The following is a 20,403-nucleotide window of genomic DNA, read 5'->3' on the forward strand; positions in this document are numbered from 1 at the left end:
CATGATGGCCAAGAATTTGAGTTTTTCTCTTCTTTTCTCTGAAAATAGCTTTAGAGTCCCTTAGACCCACCTTGATTGACAGACGAGTCCCAACCACCAAGAATGATACCAGACCCAAACTCATGATAACATCACATGACATCACCACCACACAACCATTCAAAAAGCAAATCCGAACCCACAATGATAATGACACACAACCACAAAACAGAAACCTAACTACAGCTGCAACATCAGCCACTTTAAACCCCTCCAAACCACACAATAAGCAAACTGACACCCACTATAAAAACATGGCACCACCACAAACACGGAGCCGAATAAAAGCAGCACAACTCACCAGTTCAGGTCTAAGGCTGGCAGCTGAGACCAGCCCATCCACTCAAAACACATCCCCACCCAATCAGAACACAGCCCCCATTCAAAACACACTCCCACCCAATCAGAACACAGCTAACCCCCCACCCAATCAGAGCACACCTCCACCCACAGACCATACCCCCTCTGGCAGTTTAAAAAACAAGAAAAAACAGCCACTACCACACACTTCTCCCAGAAGAACAAAGCTGAAGCCACCAGCCTGAGGATGACGGATGAGATTTTGTCGAAATGTTGCCCTGATACCTCCAATTCTACGTGGGGAAAAACCCGAATGACCAAAGATCTACATACGAACACCCACGAAAACCTCAGAAAACACACACACACACAAACACACACACACACACACACACACACACAATATATTGATCTGTATGGATTAATATCAGGTTTTTAGACATGGACATTCATTAAGTTACATATTATTCATAATTTAAATGTATATCTTTGCATCATATTTTGATGGTATCAATCTTTTGTGAACTACCTAGTCATCCATTGTGAAATGGATGGGTATAGATAAACAAATAGATGGCTTGTTTATTTACCAATATGCAACAACAGAATACATTCATTTTACTAGGCAGTCAGAAAGCCCTTTTAGCCCTATCACTTTTGTACTTAATTTCTATCTCAATGCTGCATATTATCATGTACAACTGTTCATTTGAATAACAAACCTGGTTTCTATCTAAGTATTTACTTACAAGTGGGTTTCGTTTCCAGATATTCCTCTTTTTTCTTTAGACGCAAGGAGATATTTATCATCCAGTAAGTTACTGCATGGCTGAAGATTCAATGTGTGATTTCCAGTGTGATGTGTTCACTTGTGTGATCTTAGATTATGCTGATTTTTATTTGAAATAATACTTTTCTTAGCACCTCAGATGGATTTTGTATCAGTTCACTAGTGATGACATTGGTTTTCATATCTTGCAGAGACAATGCAGGGTTTTTCCTGATGACATAAAAATTAATTTATCATTATTAGTGCTATAATAGCATGCATAATTCAGCATAATATCCTAGTCTGCCTGTCGTCCCCCCCAAGGTATGGTGTTTGGTACCCTGTCTTGGATAAATCCATTTGCTGTTTTGTAAATACAACAATTGAAAGTGTATAATGCAACAAAAAGAGCCTTCAAGCAATAAATAATATATACGTCAAAGCTCACACTATGGTCAAAAATATGTATGAGAGAAGAGTATATATTGTATATATTTTTGTTCTTCTTCTTGTTGTTGTTAAAGCACTATAAACAAAATCACATTGTGGAGACAAATTGTGTCCCAGGAAATCCTGAAGCAATAATTAATTTGTTGTGACGTGAAAATATCATCAAAAAAGGACTTCCGAGTAGATCCCAAATATGTTATTTCTATTAAAGTTATATAAAAATTGGATTCAAACTTCATGTACAGTATATTTCAAGTTTAGCAAACTTGGATTGACCAGTGACCAAAGCATCTTTTGGTTTAATTCCCATTTACTAAAATTTTCCTATTAGATTTAGAAATAAAAGACAAATTCTAGATATGATGAATAATGGTAATCCAGATTCAGAATTTCACAATGCAGTTTTCCTAATTTGCAATGTTAGTTTTCCCAAAATCTTTTTTACAGAAATGTCCTAATCACAAGAGTATCCAGGATAATCCTGGCTAACTAGATAAACCTATTCTAGCAATCATCACAACCACAAATTCATAGGGTTGGAGGACAAATATCATACAGACTTATGCTCAAATGTTATTTTGAATATGTTAGAAGGAAGGAGACAAGGACTGCCGTGTTCATGTAGACATGATGTCATTCCTAGTAGAGAAATTTTCAGGAACTTTTAGAAAACTGTTTTTAAAAAATATAAAAGCAGAACAGTGAGTTTAAGTATAATACTTCAGAAACTAAACTGGAAAAACTACAAAACTACAATTTTCATAACTTTCTTGATCCCTGTTTATTTTATGTATTTTCTTCTTGTTTATAAGATGCATAGGATAACAATTCTATTGATTTCCTTCTTGCAGACAAATCATTTATTTAATATATAATGTTACAAAGTTTGAACACTTGATTCCAAAACAGTGGCAAGCAATCCAGAGTGAAAGATTAGGCTAAATGCTTATATTTTTTGTTTGCTTTGGTCTTTTCTTGTTTTGAATTTGCCAGCAGCTAATGACTGTAATAAATTGAAGCTGAAAATTACAAACAAATTCAGGATTATTTTAATAGTATTGCTTTGTATTATTAACAGGCTTATTTTCAACAGCATTCTTCTAAATTGTAAGAAGCTTGTAAAGTGCTGAGATCATTCACAAATGAGCTATGAAACATATTTATTTAAATATCTTAGATTGCTATGTAATCATTTAAGGTCTAAAAGGTGAGAATGAAAAAAATATATATATAAAGACTTTCAGTAAGGAATAATTATTCTATATTGTTCTTAAAGAGACAGAGGAATGAATATCTTAATTAACTTGTTAATAACATTTCCATCGCTATTCCTGGCAAGTACTCATGTTGCTTATGAGTTAAGCCTTTAGTCTACATATTCATTTCTGTGGGGTCTTTTGAACAAGATATAATTCCCAACAGTTTTTAAGTGACTGACCCAGAGAGTAGCGCTGGTCACCATTGCCAACATAAATAAATGGCTTCTGTTGATTCTAGATCTAGACAAATAACTTGAATCTGGGAAGGGCAGAAAATCATACTAGAAGTGAAACTGAGCCTAGGCTCTAAGGCTCCATCTATCTTTCCAGAGGCGATTAATATTGCAAGCTCCGATAAACTGTTGTTGTATATAAAATAGCTTTGATGAGCCAAATGTTTTCCCAAAACATGATGGGAGTCTTGTAGGCTGAAGTATTTTGATTTCCTGCGTAAAGCTGAAAGATGGTGGTCCTGCAGTTTTGTTGTTTGCAGTTATGTTTACAATGTCAGCATTGAATGAATTGGATGGTTGAAAATAAATCATCTGCACAATATTTTCCTTTATTCTGTAACTCAGGCTTTTCTAAGATAAAGTATACCAGATAAGTTCTAACCCATTAAGACAAAAAGAATCAGGTTAAAGAAAGCTTCTGTAAATCTTATTACTGAGTGCTTAGCAAATTAGAGTATTTTTTTACTCAATGCACCTGTAATCATTACATAATATATTTACTTAATATAACTTAATCCCATTCTAACTTCCTATAGAACCTGATAGTCTTAATCATATATCATTTATTGATATATATTAAAGTTTTTACTCTTTGGGTGTCAATCTGGCTCCATGATCTTTTGCTGCTTAAGCAAGAGCTTCCTCTTTTACTAGTTGACAGGCACTGATTTGTCTATTGGAAAGCAGAATGAGAAGTCAGTGATTAGTATTTTACAAGTAAATAGTACTTATGCAAAGATTCATGCTCTTATCCTTGATGAACCTTGATCCAGAAATGAGACCAAAGCTTATTCCCATGCAAGTGGTTCATGGTGATATTAAATTACATTTGTCATAATTTGATATTTTATTATACCACGGTGAAAGTTTATATAAATTTCCAAGGAATAAAACCATGTCTTAATACAATGGCACATAGTGTCCAGATCAAGTGGCCAGTAGAGCAGGGTGTTACATGAATAAATCCAACTCTCTTTCATAAGATTATCTAATAGAAAGAACTATTCTTTATTTTTCAAAAATCTTAGCCTACAAATCTTTCAGTAATTCAAACTGTAATCCTATACACACTTGCCTAGGAATAAGCTCTACTTAATACAGTTCCAAATGAAACCCACATATAATACAATTCTTGAAATATTTCATTTTCATAATCCAGAATACCCACATTCACAATGGCTAAGCACTGTATTGCATCAAAGAAAAATAAAAGATCTAGTTTTATATAAAATGCAACTGTGTATCTGCCCCACCAATAAGTGGCATGTTCACAGGCATGCCCTCGCCCCTTCCTGATTGGATTACTGCTCTACTGCTCTAGACAGGGCAGTCCTTGAATACTATCCAGAAACAACATCCGATCCAGAATGTGGCAGCATGTATAGTTCTGGCCCTCCACAACAGTACTGGACAAGCTGCACTGTCCTCCAGTTTATTTCTAGGTGCAGTTCAAGATGCTCATTATCACCCTAACCCTAAATGAGATGGAACTTGCAGGAATGACTCTCCCTGAGTGTATCAGTGGCTCATTATGCTCCATTCTAACCCCTACACCACTCATCCTCTGATCACATGATCCAAAGTGAAATATATGCAGCTAAATTTATAGTATATAGAAAAAGCCTAGGAGAAAAGCAGAAAAAAGAGTATGTATGATACACATCCATGCACAACACTTTAGTCATTACATTTACCCTTTAGGGGAAAAAATGCAGTTTCCCTCCTGAAATTCTTAAAATCATCTACTGAAATCAGGTTATGTAATTAGGAAACTTTCAAGCATTACAATGTGTGAATATAATTTTTAGCAAAATGGGCACTATTACATTGCTGCTATGTCCTTTATATTTTCCCTTTTCAATCTACATGCTGTTGGTACCCATCATTAATTGGTTCCCAGAGACACAATGAGTGCCAAAAACATTAAGTACCAAACATATTTTTCCCATAAGGAATGATGTAGTGATTCACATGGCAGCCGACAGTGAAAAGTCCTAGCTTGTACATTAAGTACCAAACAAACAATGAGTACCGGGACAAATTTTTCAAAATGCATTGAGTACCAAATTTGATGAGTTTCCAAGCAGTTGAATACCAAGGTACTGCTGTATTTATTTAAAATGTTAACAAACATCAATGTAACAAGCTAGTGGTCTCTAAATGTGGTGGCGTCTGTGAGTTACAATCCCACACGTCAGAAGGTGACCAAAACAGGAAAAGTCTACCAACATACTATCACATACCTAAGTATACAAGAAAGTATCATACCCTATTTTAAACCTAGCAGATGTTTACCCTTTAAAAATGGAGACATGATACTGGAATGTCTTTACTGAAGCATAGAGGTTAATAAAGTGTAGAACATAGAATGTTCTCTCTGAATGACATATAACTTACTTAGAGAGGAATAACTAAATTATGAAAAATTTACCCCGTCTGCAATAGGGATAGTGTTAATTTGGGGTTGATTGAGACTAAATAACCTCACATACCACACTATACCATTCACATAAACCAAGACAGTTAATGTTAATTGCCTCTTCCACCTATAGTGGCCTTGCTGCACTTCTTAAGGCAGTCTGCCCCTTTTGTCTTGCAAAAAGAATTTAAAATAATTTATATTGGCACAGCATCTCATAAAAATGAAATTTAAAGAACTTCTAGAAAGTGAATCATTCAAAAATGTTTAATATCATTTGACTCCTTACTTCAAACTTTGGTGAGTCCAGAATCAATATAGAATGCAAAAAGTTGCCTAACTCACAACTTTCAGCTTCTTATTTAATACAATCTCTATTACAGGTTACTTAGTTATAGAAAATCCATCAGGTAAGTTGAGTTTTATATTGTACCTAGTCTGATGAAGTGAAATGTGTGATATATATTGGTATACTTATTAGAAAAAGTTCCAAGCTGTGTATAAATCATAAAAGCATGACTAATTGCATGGTAACTGGAGAAATGGCTTTCTCTCTCTCTGGGGTGAAGCCTGCATGTCTGTGTTTTAGCGTGGCGAGTAAGATGGGGATATTTAACTCCTAGGGATTTAAAAACCATGTCATTATGGGAATGAAGTCACTGCTATTTTTTATGTATCTAAAGCCCTGCATTGTATACTGTAAAATGGTTTCTGTGTGACAAAAGAAGCATTATCTGCTGGATTTGAACTGAAGGGTGATTTTACAAATGTGCATAAATATCAAAAGATTGCCTTTGAGAGTAATCACATTTATAAAACAGTTTGTAGATAACAGTTGCAGGCTGTCAAATAAATAGTAGAAAATTTAAGATGGAATTCTGTTATTTCAAAACTGTTCCAAATGTAAAGTAAGTCTTTTTAATTGTTTTATATGCATAAAATGGTATGTTAACTTTCCAATAGAAATGTCTTTATTTTAATTCACAAATTATCAATTTTTCCTCTTTATTTCAAGGCCAATAGGCAAGAAATGTTTTCTGCAACATGTCGAAGATCTTTGCACAAATAACAACATCAAGTTTCAGGAAGAATTTTTGGTATGTTACCAACAGTTGTCACAACATGCATAATCTCCACTTGTTTCATGTGTCACATTTGATGTACTTTGATCATTAGTATTCAATAAATAGTTTGGTCACATGTGATAGTTTCACATGGGAAGCAGTGTTATATACATATTATTTCTCATTCCATTTAATCAGAAGAGGTCATACACTCATCCTCATTCCTGCTACAGAAATCTTTCCCTCACTGCTGCTTATATATAAACAAAAAAAGCAACCTATTCATTCTATTTTCTCTTAAAAATATTCCTTTTTAGCTGACTTCCTAACTTCTCTGAATATATTCACAGTATGCAGCATAAATGATTCAAGTAAAATCTTTAGTATGTCATATCCCAGCATAAGCATAAATGAATCAAGTTTATTGTCCTTAAAGGCAGTGGGATTCCTTCGAAAGATCTGCTGGGAGACTAAAGCCTTGTAGCAGTTGGTTGACCACTGCTGAGCTAGATTGGCAGGACATTGATTATATTGCAAGAAGTGCTGTGCTGAAAATTTCTTCCAAATTTCATTATTCCCAGTTTATCAGAAAAACATCCCTCCCTCCCTCCTTCCTCCCCCTCCTTCCTTCCTTCCTTCCTTCCTTCCTTCCTTCCTTCCTTCCTTCCTTCCTTCTTTCCTTCCTTCCTTCCTTCCTTCCCTTTGTTTACATTTTATGGTGCTTAGCACATATTTTATGAGGCTGTTCTGTCATCCACTGTATAATTATCCCTCAAGCAGCCTGCAGACTCCTTGACTTTGTGCTTCAATTAAATGTCAGAGGAACTGATCCCTTGAAAATTGATTTAGATCAAGAAATGTGTGCAGCCTGAAAACTGCAGAGGGTAATATAATAAGGAACTACCACTACCTCCTCCACTATCACTTAATAAAGTATTTGCTAATTCTAAAGCAACCTGAAAATGAAGTAAAAGGTCTGAAGTCTCGTGATACAAATGAAAGTCATTATGAAAAAGGAAAATATATTTCTAGTACTAATTGGAAGTGTTCATGCTACTATGCTTCCTGTGTATTTTTTTTTACTGAAAACATGAGTAACCTGAAAGTCATATACATTATTTTATAGGAACTCCCCAAGTTTCTTCCAGATCTTGCGTTAACTGATGCCGACCTTCCTTGGAACAAATCTAAAAATCGTTTTCCAAACATCAAACCATGTACGTAGTGTTTTACTAATTATGTTTTTCTGAAATTAATTTTTAAATAGTGCCATGCCAAAATTGATAGTTAAAGCCATTTCTTTATCTATTTCCTAATGAAAATGTGGAAGTCCCAGAATTATTTTTGTTATGAAGTAGATGAGAGATGTGTGAATATATTGTATCTTTCATTGTACTATTATCTCTGCAACAGTCTGTTATATCTCAAGTAGAGGGAGAGTATCAAAAAAAATTCCTCCCTTGGGACTATTTCAGATTAAAGAGAGTCTGTGGATTAGTAGAGAGTTTTGAAGCAGCAGATTGTACACTTCAGTTGCAGGACAGGAAATAATACAGCCTCATGGTTTCTTAGCTGTGTAATATAATTCATCCTAATTATTATTCTTGGGCTGTGTACTCTGCAGTAAAATAAAGTTATCTAAAAATGCTGGATCCATCTCTAGGTATGCTCACTTTTTCTTTGGAACATGATGATGCTTTCTTAAGATACTTGTAAATGTGGTATATAGCTGCACCAGGAAAGATCAGAGTGAATATATAGTAATTTATAAATCCAGGATAGATTTTTATCACAGGAGTCAGGAGTCTGTCTCCCTCTGTAGTCAACACTGCTTCATTTTTCACTTATTAAGAAAAGAAATGCTATTATTATTTTAAGCATTAGCTGTGATGTGAGATGGGGACAAGGCATTCTTTGGTTAATGTAGCCGCATTCTCTGTATTAACTGTTGAGAACAGCTGCTCCTACTATCTGCTACTAGTTCAGGAAATATTCTGTGCTCAAGTTGACCTGAGCTAATATGCCTAAAGCAGTAGCAAAATGCATACTCAGAGTTTATCTTTTTTGTACATATATTCAAAACTCTATTCTTTTGTTGCATTATTTATTAACGTATGCATTCAGCCAAGATTCAATTTGATTTTGCAGTTTAGTTTAACTATTCAAAATAACTTTGAATTAATTTAATTCAATGATTACATTATATTAAAGTATCTGTGTCCAAGCAGAGCAGCTTAATGAATCATGAGTTAGATTCAGATACCTGCTTTAATCCAATAATTTTAATAAATTCAAATAGGTTATTTGATTGAATCTTCTAATTGAAGCTTTTCATTGTTCTATTATTTCTGCCATTCCAGGATGCTTCATAGTAATATTCATTCTTAAATATGAAATTATTTAAGGGTACATCTATTCCAGATATGTTCTGTTGCAAATAACATACTCACTTTTGAATGTATTCACAAGAACTACATAGGGATATAAAGACATATATAGATTTAATCATAGATGGGAAAACCAGAACAGAATTCAATTTACCTTCCCACAGCTGCACGCACACACACAGACACACACACACACACACACACACACACACACACACAGATCTTTTTCTTTCAGTGTATAAAGAGACAAAAGTTGTAAATTAAAATGTCTATCTAAAAGTCTTCTTTGTTAATGGGCATATTCCTTGATTCTGTTAAACTCAGCAGTGGTTTTAATGGTTAAAAATAAAACTAAAAAGAAAAATTAAATTTTAATAAATTTAATGTCATATTTGCTAAAATGGTTTATCTGTATGTGCGTGTATACATATGTACTATATATAGATACACTGAATGTTATCTACTTATCTATTCATATTTCCATCCACTGAAACTTTGTAAAGATGCTTTGATTTAATTTCTTTTGCACAGATAATAATAATCGAGTGAAGTTAATGCCTGATGCTTGTGTACCAGGATCTGATTATATTAATGCCAGTTATGTATCTGTAAGTTTAAAACCATTTTAAATTGTAACTTCATTCTTCTCCGTGTCACTGAGTGATTTAGAAAAAAAAACATATCTTTATGGGAAAAAGGCATAAGTTTTCTTTTCTGTATTACAATACAGTTACAGACTAACTTCATCATCAGTTAGATTTATATTTCATTCATTCGTTTCATATGGAAAACAAAAATAGCTTATTGAATCCTTGAAGAATACTATAATTGTATATTTCAGTTTTCAAGAAAATGTTCTATAATTGCCTGTTCCATCAGTTCATAGAATATTTTAGTTTCTTCTGCTATTAGGCTCCAGTATGATTATAAGGGTATTTCAGCTAAACATCTAGACTAGTTGTCTTGTATATTTTAACCTCTTGGAAGCTACATTCTTCACTTTAAGCTAGGAGCAGACCATTCTGGATGCATGAGGAGAAAGATAATCATAGTGAGATATGCCGTGGAATTTGTTTTCTTTATAAGATTCAGTATTGCAAACACTGTTTCTTGCGTGTAGAGAAATGCCTAATATTTATTTAATTTTTTTCTTAGTTCCAAAAAATGCATGGTTGATTTTGTATTGCAAGTTATTCAAAAGAACTAAATAACGTATTTCTAAATTTTAATTTCTACCATGTTTTATTTTTAGCATCCATTTTTCTGCAATAAAAGAGAATATAAGTGGCTCAAGGTTGAACTATGGAGTTTTTGATGCTCCCTAAGTTTGATTGTTTGCTTGCAGGTGTTTATCACCCAACTAGGTACCATTTGTGTCTTCCAATTTAGAACCAAAATCTACTGGATTGGACCAGCTGTTATGCTGTGTGCTTAACCAATGCAATATTTTGAGAATTTGGAAGCTACATTCTCAAGTAAAAATCTCTAGATATTTATAGGTCAAGTGATTCACAATTATCTGTGAGCTACTACTTTTACAATTATGAAACAGATAGCAAGGGAAAGGTATATTAATCTTTACTACTTGATGAATTCAACTTGTGGATGCAAAATATTTTTTACTTGCATTGTTCGTTGTTGAAGGCCACTGTTTTAAATAACATGCTGTACAAAAGAAATGATTGCCAGTCATTAACTTAGCTTATCAGGGTGTAAAGATGTGAAGAACAAGGAATAATTCCCCAGTCTGTGGGCCTGTGTGTTGCAGGGGGGAGGGGTGGAACCTTCATGGAATATTGCATATTTACTTTTAAATTATATGGTAATAATCCAATAAAAAGGGACGCGGTGGCTCAGTGGGTTAGGATGCTGAGCTTGTCGATCAGAAGGTTGGCAGTTTGGCGGGTCGAATCCCGAGTGCCGCATAGCAGTGTGAGCTCCTGTTACTCGTCCCAGCTTCTCCCAACCTAGCAGTTCGAAAGCACGTAAAAAGTCAAGTAGAAAAATAGGGACCACTACGGTGGGAAGGTAACAGTGTTCCGTGCGCCTTTGGCGTCTAGTTATGCCGGCCACATGACCACGGAGACGTCCTCGGACAAGCGCTGGCTCTTCGGCTTTGAAACGGAGATGAGCACTGGCCCCTAGAGTCGGAAATGACTAGCACGTGTGAGCCGGGGATACTTTACCTTTACCTTTAATAATCCAATGTGTGAAAGGAAATGCTATATATTTGAAAATATAATAAATTAAAAAATATAATCACAAAAAAGTGATTTGTGAAGGTCACAATTCCACCCTTTTTGCTGAAGTCATATTGTTTTGTATATTTCTTTGATGTAGCAGAAGGTAAAATTTAAGATATCTGTTTTGTTTTGTTTTGTTTTACTACAATAGTGATTATTTCTTCTGTTTTCGAAGTTTATTCTTTTTGCCAATTTGATTTTTCTAAAATTCTACATTCTGTTACATGTAATTGTTTGTAGCTGCACCTTAAACAAAAAGTAGAATATTTTATATTAAATGCAATCAATAATTTTATAATTATTACCTGAATAAACTATTCAGATTTATACAGTAGACATATTTTTACAACCAAGCCAAACTACAATATATGCAATACATTTTTTTTTATCAAAGTGAATTTATATCATAAAAAGATGTTTAAAAAAGTATTACGTATATTTCATTTTTCCCCAAAGTTCAATTTCCCCTAATTGGAAAATTGATTTTTCCCATTACAAAATATTAATTTCACCATGGTGATTTCATGTGCAATCTTTGTAGAAGTGTAGTTTTTAAACATTCCATCAAGGAAAGAAGACAAATCTGTAATAGAATGTAACATTGAAAAGAGATAGTCATTTTGCAATATGTTACAGATTTCAGGGTGTGTGTTTTTTCCTTTTCTTTTTGAAAGTACCAAAGTGCTTCTGTGGCAAAAGGTTTTGCCAATGACATCATTAGTGCCTGGGTGTTGCCTGTGAAGTTGCCCACTAAGGTAAAAAGGTAAAGTTTCCCCCGCACATGCATGCTAGTCGTTTCCGACTCTAGGGGCCAGTGCTCATCTCCGTTTCAAAGCCGAAGAGCCAGCGTTTGTCCGAGGACATCTCCGTGGTCATGTGGCCGGCATGACTAGACGCCAAAGGCGCACGGAACGCTGTTACCTTCCCACCGTAGTGGTCCCTATTTTTCTACTTGCATTTTTATGTGCTTTCGAACTGCTAGGTTGGCAGAAGCTGGGACGAGTAACAGGCGCTCACTCTGCTACACGGCACTCGGGATTCGACCTGCCAAACTGCCGACCTTCTGATTGACAAGCTCAGCGTCCTAACCCACTGAGCCACCGCGTCCCCTTGCCCACTAAAGTGGTAGCCATTACTCTCCTCATAAATGCCCACTTTCAAACTGCAAGGTCAGCAGGAGCTGCAACATGTGACAGGACTCACCAATTGGCAATCCAGCCTTCTAACCTCATGAGCCACCACACTCCTTAGATTTCAGACGTTTAATGTCTAATCACCACCATTTTCTAAAGTACATATATAGGAATCAAAGGAATTTAGATCAGTTAATTAATTGCTATTAGAAGTATGTATTGTATTCAGGGAGTATTCAGGAATGGTACCTTTGGATGTCTTCATGCAAGAATACATATTTTACTGAATATCTAGCTGAATATGATCTTTTCTCTTCTTTTCAATAATAATAATAATAATAATAATAATAATAATAATAATAATAATAATAATAATAATAATAATAATAATAATAATAAAGTTGGAAGAGACTTAGAGGTCATCTAGTCCAACCCCCTGCTCAGGCAGGAAACCCTATACCATTTCAGACAAATGGCTGTCCAGTCTCTTCTTAAAAACTTCCAGTCTTGGAGCATTCATAACTTCTGGAGGCAGGTTGTTCCACTGATTAATTGTAACTGTCAGGAAATAGTACTGTACTAAGTACTGTACTTAATGTACAAAGTTTCATTTTTACTTTAGGGCTATGTATGTCCAAATGAATTTATTGCTACTCAAGGACCATTACCAGGCACAGTGGGAGATTTCTGGAGAATGGTATGGGAAACAAGAGCAAAAACTGTTGTTATGCTAACTCAGTGTTATGAAAAAGGGCGGGTAAGTTACCAATATATGGGCTATAAATGTATTTGAAAATTCACTATTATTATACATTCATAAAAATAATGGTACAATTTTATAAACCATCATATTGCACCCTGACTGCAGATAAGATGCCATCAGTATTGGCCTGAAGATAACATTCCAGTTACCGTTTTTGGAGATATAGTGATTACTAAATTAGCGGAAGATACTCAAATAGACTGGATCATCAGAGATCTAAAAATTGAAAAGGTAACAATAGATTTTATTTAAATTTCCATAGATTCTGTGAAAACTGTAATCTGTCTGCAGCTGTAATGTCTGACAACACACCTATTCTTGGAATCACTGTTTAAATTTTTTGATTAATATATCTTGGCTTTTATAATTCCCAATATTGTGCTGTCATCAGGTTATTTTCTATAAAGTTAGAAAAAAATATCTAGGCATTCTTTTGCCTTATCCTGCTGTTGCACTATAGCATAAAAACAATATAATCCAAAGAACAAGTTATGAAAGTATATTCATCACTATATTATTTTAATTTGTTGACATGAAAGAGTTATAAATCAAAAACAGAATATGTTCACTAGCATTACCCAGGCACAGTGGGTCATAATGAAGGGGGGAAATGTCCATTAAGTTAAAATATCACCTAAAATAACCTATGAAAGATATTCATAAATCTATATTTAAGAATCAGTAAATTAGGTGGCTTCATGTCTGTAATATTCTCAATGATCCTATGATGGCATTGATTCTGGAATTCAGTATCAAGTGTCTACTGTAATTTGTCCTACAAACAGAATCAAAACATTGAGCTACAAAATTAATGTTCCATTTCAAGTAATAATTACTGGTTGAACTGCTTATCAGGCTGCTGTAAACAATTTATGCATTTAGGTGCACAATACAACTTAGATGCCTATCTTCTTAGGTAGAAGTAGTTTATCTCAGTATGAATGTCCTCTCAAATACTAAATACTAAATACTCCTCTAATTCTAAAAAACTCCCACTTTTCTCTGCGTATCTTAACAGCATGGGGATTGTATGATGGTACGTCAGTGTAATTTTACTGCCTGGCCTGAACATGGAGTACCTGAAACAAGTGCATCATTAGTCCACTTTGCAAAGCTGGTCCGAGGCAGCCGATCTCATGACAACACACCCATAATTGTTCACTGCAGGTAAGCAGATTTTTAACAGATCTCATAATGTTAAATAATGGGATTAGTTTATTAGGAACAGAAGCAATGGACTGAATTCTAGAATGGAGAACAGAATCCATGTATAATTAAGAACATTGAATTTGTGGTGAAACCTATTTAAGATACAGCAACAGACACATTCAAGAGTTCAAGGTTTAAAGTGCATAAATCACAGATTGATAATAGATGCATAATGAATTAGGTATAATACCGTAGGTACCATTATAGTAAAAATCTTAATCTAGAATATAACATTTGCCATCAATCTAGAATTGTACTTAAAAGCCCCTTCGATTTTGACTATATCTTTATTATAGACAATACAAAAAATTTACATGATGAAAAGTGACATATCCCCAGTATTATACTTACCTAAAAATAATTATTTTGCAATAATATTTAATCAAACTGTAATCTATGTTTCATTGTAATCATGATTTTTTCCATTAAAAGTGCCAAATGTTTCTATGTGTATTTCATCTCTACTTCTTATAGTGCTGGAGTTGGAAGAACAGGAGTTTACATTGCTCTTGACCATTTAATACAGCATGTAAATGACCATGATTTTGTGGATGTCTATGGACTTGTAGCTGAACTAAGAACTGAAAGAATGTGTATGGTACAGAATCTGGTAAGATGTTTAAGATACGCACAGTGACCCAGTTCTCAGGTTGCAGGTGATTTCTCATATAAGTAACTGTTGTTTTTGTCCTCCTTCTCCCTCGCTTATTCCCTTTTATGACATATATATACAAACACACACACACACACACACACACAGAGAGAGAGAGAGAGAGAGAGAGAGAGAGAGAGAGAGAGAGAGAGAGAGAGAGAGAGAGATTTGAAATAATGTTAACAACAACTGGTGGCAGTAATGGTGTTGTTATGGTAGGGGAAGCTAGAACACTGGGTTGACAATTAACAAGCCTGAGTTTGAGACCCAAGGGCTGCAATGTGATGGGGTGAGCTTCCATCATTTTCTCCTGCTCCTGTCTATCTAGCAGTTTGAAAGTGTGCAAACATGAATAGATAAATAGGTACCACTTTGGTGAGCACACTAACAGGTGATATCATCGGCTAATCCTTTCCATCCAGAATCACCTTTCGTGCTTCTGACACAGATGTGTGTGATGGTAGGAGAGCACTAAAAATAAAAGAATCAGAATAGACCTGGATGGGACCTTGGAGGTCTTCTAGTCCAACCCGCTGCTCAAGCAGGCGATCCTATACCATTTCAGACAAGTGACTGTCCAGTCTCTTCTAAAAACATCCAGTGATGAAGCACCCACAACGTCTAAAGACAAGCTTAAAAAGAAAAGGAACCATTTATTGTTAAAATCAGCACTTAATATAGATGAAAGAATGGCTGACTAAAATATATAGAGACCTTCCTCCCAACTTGCTAATGTCGGAAACAATACTCAAAATAATCCTTTGTCAAGGTTGTATGCTCATTGTATTCAACATATCATAGAAGTAATGAATATGTTGCTTGAGAATTACTCCTCATGTAAAGCACATTACTTTTAGAAAATATAACTGTGGAGCAAATGTATACTAACTAGAAGGATGAGAAACTTTGCTTCAGCCCTAAAATAATAAGCTTTGGATCTTCTGAACATGTAAGCCAAAGAAGCCACTACTTTGAGGTTTTTTTCCTCCCTGTTTTAAAGATACTGGGGGAAAATAAGTAGGAAACTTGAGGATCTTTCCACTCAGTTAAGGTGCCTTGATTTAACTAAAGTCTCTTTCTCTGCTTGGTGGTGCACCATCAACCAGAGGAAGAGACTTTAGTTAATCAAGTCACCTTAAATCAAATTAAATCAAGGAAGTGGATACTTCATGGTTTCATAGATAGCATTATGCCAAACTATCCCAAACCCATGTTGCAAGATGATTGGACCTGATTTGAGATCAAAGAGGAGGTGCTATGTTAAGCTACATTAAAACCTACCATCTCTTCTTGGATCCCAAATCAGGTCCAATCATCTTGCAACAGCTCTTTGAAGAAAGGTGTCCTTTCTCTTTTAGACCAATCTTACTATTGGCAGGAAATCAGGTTCTTGCCATAAATACTTCCTTAAGGCTTAATGGGTTTGGCATAGTTTCATTCTTATTCGCCTGAAATTCAGGCATTGTTCTTATAGTACATCTAAAGGAATGGTCCTCAGAATATCAAAAACCAAAATAAAAATTTCTCCAAGATCAGATTCCATTTTGGAATCTGAGATTATTTGCATATGATTATTACCATGGTGTTCTGACCCAGCTCCCCAAACACAAGCAATAAATTTCCAACATTCCTTTTATTCAGGAATGCCAGCAGTTTCACACAGCCAACGATTATTGCCTCCAAACAACGGAGCTTGCTCCCTTTTTCCCTGCAGGATCCTTCCAAACCCCCGGAGTTAATCTCAATCTCTCACCACGCTGCTGGTTCTCTTCCAACATAAGACACATGCACACACTCAGAAGGCACTCTGACTCCCGGTGCCACAGGATCCGAGGAAACTCCGACAAGTTTCCAAACAAGGATCAGGAGTTCCAACTAGAAGTGGCTGACTGGCAGGACAATAAATAGTTATTTGCCACACCTATTCGTTTCCACCCCTGCCTTTTATCCACAGCTGAGGGTGGGGCTCTGTTAGCAGCAGTGACTCTTCCGCCCCAAAGACCGGCCCATAGCCTCTTACTGTTCTCCTCTCCTCAGCCTCCACCACACCCATGCATCAATCACTGGCCCCATGTGATCCTCCTCTCCTGAATCACTTGCTTAAAGGCATAGAGGTCTCAGCCTTTCCATCTGGGGGCTGGCGGACATTCCAGGCTCTGCCTTTGTCCCTGGATGCAACAGCTCCATTCCTTCATCCCTATCAGAGCTTTCTGATGGCCCTGATGGTGGGCCCAATGACCACTCCTGTGCTTCCTCCTCTGAGTTGGCCATGGAGTCCTCTGGCGGCTGACAACACATTGTGATGGAAACATGGTCCCCTGTTTTTGTTATCCCATCCTCATACTGTATCCTTCTTCATTATATATCCAGAGGGATAGAATCAAGATCACATGAAGTGTTAATACCACTTTATAATGCCTTGGTAAGGCCACACTTGGAATACTGCATCCAGTTTTGGTCACTACAATGTTAAAAAGATGTTGAGAGTCTAGAAAGTGAGCAGAAAAGAGAAACAAGATGATTAGGGGAATGGACTAAAACAGGGGTGTCAAACTGCCAGCCCGTGGGCTGGACACATCATCCGAAAGCTGTGCCCACCCCGTTGCCAGCAATGGCAAAAGTCTCCTGATACATTGCACGACGTCACCTGACATCACGAGTTTGACATGTCTGGACTAAAACATAAAGAACAGTTGCTGGAATAGTGTATGTCTAGTTTAATGAAAAGAAGGACGAGGGGTGACATGATAGCAGTGTTCCAAGAGGGAGTCAAGCTATTCTCCAAATCACCTGAAGGCAGGACAAGAAGTAAGGGATGGAAAGTAATCAAGAAGAGAAACAACCTAGAACTAAGGAGAAATTTCCTGACAGTTAGAACAATTAATCAATGGAACAACCTGCCTGCAGAAGTTGTGAATGCTCCAACACTGGAAGTTTTTAAAAGGAAATTGGACAACCATTTGTCTGAAATGATACAGGGTTTCCTGCCTGAGCAGGCAATTGGACTAGAAGACCTCCAAGATTCCTTCCAGCTCTGTTATTCTGTATATCTCTTTGAAGCAGCTGCAATAAGAAGTGTGATAGAATCTCACCTAACTAGAAGAGGCTACCAAAGACCCCCCCCAAATATGAATTAGTGGTAAGAATGTTGCTTTTTCTAAAAGTATCCTGAGTATTGAATTCAAAAATCGCCTCAAAACAAGTTCAGGTTAGCACCAAGTTATCTGTGAATAAAGCTTAAACATTTTTAATTTTCACACTTTCTAGGCACAGTACATATTTTTACATCAGTGTATTCTGGATTTGCTGACAATCAAGAACAACCAGCCTATATGTTTTGTTAACTATTCAGTTTTGCAAAAGATGGATTCTTTGGATGCAATGGAAGGTATATAAATGTATTATATCAAAATTATTTTTTTAAAAAAATGGTAGTGGCTTTATTTGTGATATATTTGAAAATTATCTTTGAGAAGCATTGTTTATATTACTTAATTTGATGTTTTGGTATTTAGCTTTTTGGATAAAATCAAAGGCACCATCTTTGCATAATGACTAAGTTCATGAAATTCTATAGTTTTCACCCTAACCTAATTGTTAAGTACTTTCTTATTCAGAACTTTCTCATATTTCAGCCAACTCCTCTTTTTATACATCAATAATAGTATTCCCTAGCTTTGTATTTTTATTCAGTCACATGCTTTTGTTCTTGCTTTCTCCACAATATACAGTTGGTTACCTTATCATACCATTTTTTCATCCTTCACAAAATTGGGAGCAAAAGTCCTTCTAGTAAATTTCTTTAAGTGATTATGATCTGATAATTTTTGGCCATGATGTAACTCATCAATATCTAGATTTCTACTGTGAAGATAATAAATTATTTCATTGCACTGTTCATGGAATTGTCCCAGACGTATCCTGTCAACTCCCAGATTCAATAAAAATACTTTGCCATTGAGATCCATGATTTTGCCCTTTTATCTTATCGGTGATCTATTGGATCCAATTCTTGCCTTAGTTCTGCCAACCTCATTTTTCCTCTTTGCTTCATTTCTTATATGCCATTTCTACTCAAAATACAAAATGTTTCTTACATACCTTTTGGTATCTTTTTATCACTAAGTCCTTATGCATACTTTTGTTTTAATATAATATAGCTAGATCATTTATAGGGTATAGAATGTGTATGTATGTGTGTTAGTCAGTACTATAACAATTAAAAATACCATGATGGTTGTTTTAAAAAAATAAGTAGCTTGTTCTTCCATTGATAATGGAAGCACAAAAAATCCATGTAATATATTTTAAATACTTCCTAACCCTGAGCGCCTGTTACTCGTCCCAGCTTCTGCCAACCTAGCAGTTCGAAAGCACGTAAAAATGCAAGTAGAAAAATAGGGACCACTACGGTGGGAAGGTAACAGCGTTCCGTGCGCCTTTGGTGTCTAGTCATGCCGGCCACATGACCACGGAGACGTCCTCGGACAAGCGCTGGCTCTTTGGCTTTGAAACGGAGATGAGCACTGGCCCCTAGAGTCGGAAACGACTAGCACGCATGTGCGGGGGAACCTTTACCTTTTAACCCTGTATGTGTGATTTAAGATTAATATGTAGAAGGTTCAATCAATGTTCTCTTTCTTTTTCAGGTGATGTGGAACTGGAGTGGGAAGAAACTACTATGTAGATACATAGGTGAAAATGCATTCCATTTCAGGAAACATATGCTTGTGTTCATGTTGCTGTTGTTTCACAATAGAGGCCAAAATGTATCCCCATCATACAAATGATTATAAACAAAAATATTTTTGTAGCAAAATAAAATTCTAATAGTTGTTTTATATTCCATGTGCCTTCACAAATAATATAAATTCTTAAATTATAATTTTATATTGAGCAAAATCTGATTAGTATAATAAAGCTATATACAATAAGAACAATCCAGCAATATACATTACAATAAAATATACATTGCAAGAGCTTCTCAGTGATTGTTGATATTATTTCTCCACTTTTTTCTAACAATAACTAATATATATTCTAATACGTGACAAACTGCTGTCATAATTATATTTTTCAGTGCTAAGTAATGTAAGCAAAGATATACTAAACATTACATACATTTCAGAAAAATGAGGTACCAGTTATAGTTTCTACCAGTATTACCATATCATATGGATCAACTCTGGCTGAAAAAGGAAGTATGTAAATAACTAGGCACCAAGTCATAAAGCTTTTAAAAAGATAAAACTATCCACTTTGAATTGCTTCTGAAAATCTATTGGATTGGCAAGGCAGACTATTAATGGGCATTAAGAACTACAATATGCTTGTGGGACTAACTGCCAACCTCTGTTCAGAACCTGAGTGATCTTTGAAAGCCTTGTGTAGACCACATTGGATTAATCCAAACAAGTAACAATAACAGTAATAGAAAATGAAGAAGCTAAAGTTTTCTGGAACTTTAGAATTCAAACAGGCAT

General features: G+C 35.4%; 1 protein-coding gene across 1 annotated transcript in view; it reads left to right on the forward strand.

Annotated features, from left to right (window-relative positions):
* PTPRQ (protein tyrosine phosphatase receptor type Q) overlaps nucleotides 1-19,607 on the forward strand; it is a gene marked incomplete at both ends in the record, with an annotated part of 124,650 nt that extends 105,043 nt beyond the window's left edge. The window contains 10 exons of the mRNA XM_083365356.1: nucleotides 5,853-5,879; nucleotides 6,485-6,566; nucleotides 7,660-7,750; nucleotides 9,452-9,528; nucleotides 12,919-13,053; nucleotides 13,165-13,290; nucleotides 14,078-14,226; nucleotides 14,743-14,878; nucleotides 18,188-18,308; nucleotides 19,570-19,607. Of these exons, the coding sequence (XP_083221482.1) occupies nucleotides 5,853-5,879; nucleotides 6,485-6,566; nucleotides 7,660-7,750; nucleotides 9,452-9,528; nucleotides 12,919-13,053; nucleotides 13,165-13,290; nucleotides 14,078-14,226; nucleotides 14,743-14,878; nucleotides 18,188-18,308; nucleotides 19,570-19,607 (982 nt within the window). The remainder of the gene's footprint in view (nucleotides 1-5,852; nucleotides 5,880-6,484; nucleotides 6,567-7,659; nucleotides 7,751-9,451; nucleotides 9,529-12,918; nucleotides 13,054-13,164; nucleotides 13,291-14,077; nucleotides 14,227-14,742; nucleotides 14,879-18,187; nucleotides 18,309-19,569) is intronic.
* Nucleotides 19,608-20,403: the final 796 nt, after the last annotated feature.

Source organism: Vipera ursinii (genome assembly GCF_947247035.1).
Source record: "Vipera ursinii genome assembly, chromosome: 6".
NCBI classification, from domain to species: Eukaryota; Metazoa; Chordata; class Lepidosauria; order Squamata; family Viperidae; genus Vipera; species Vipera ursinii.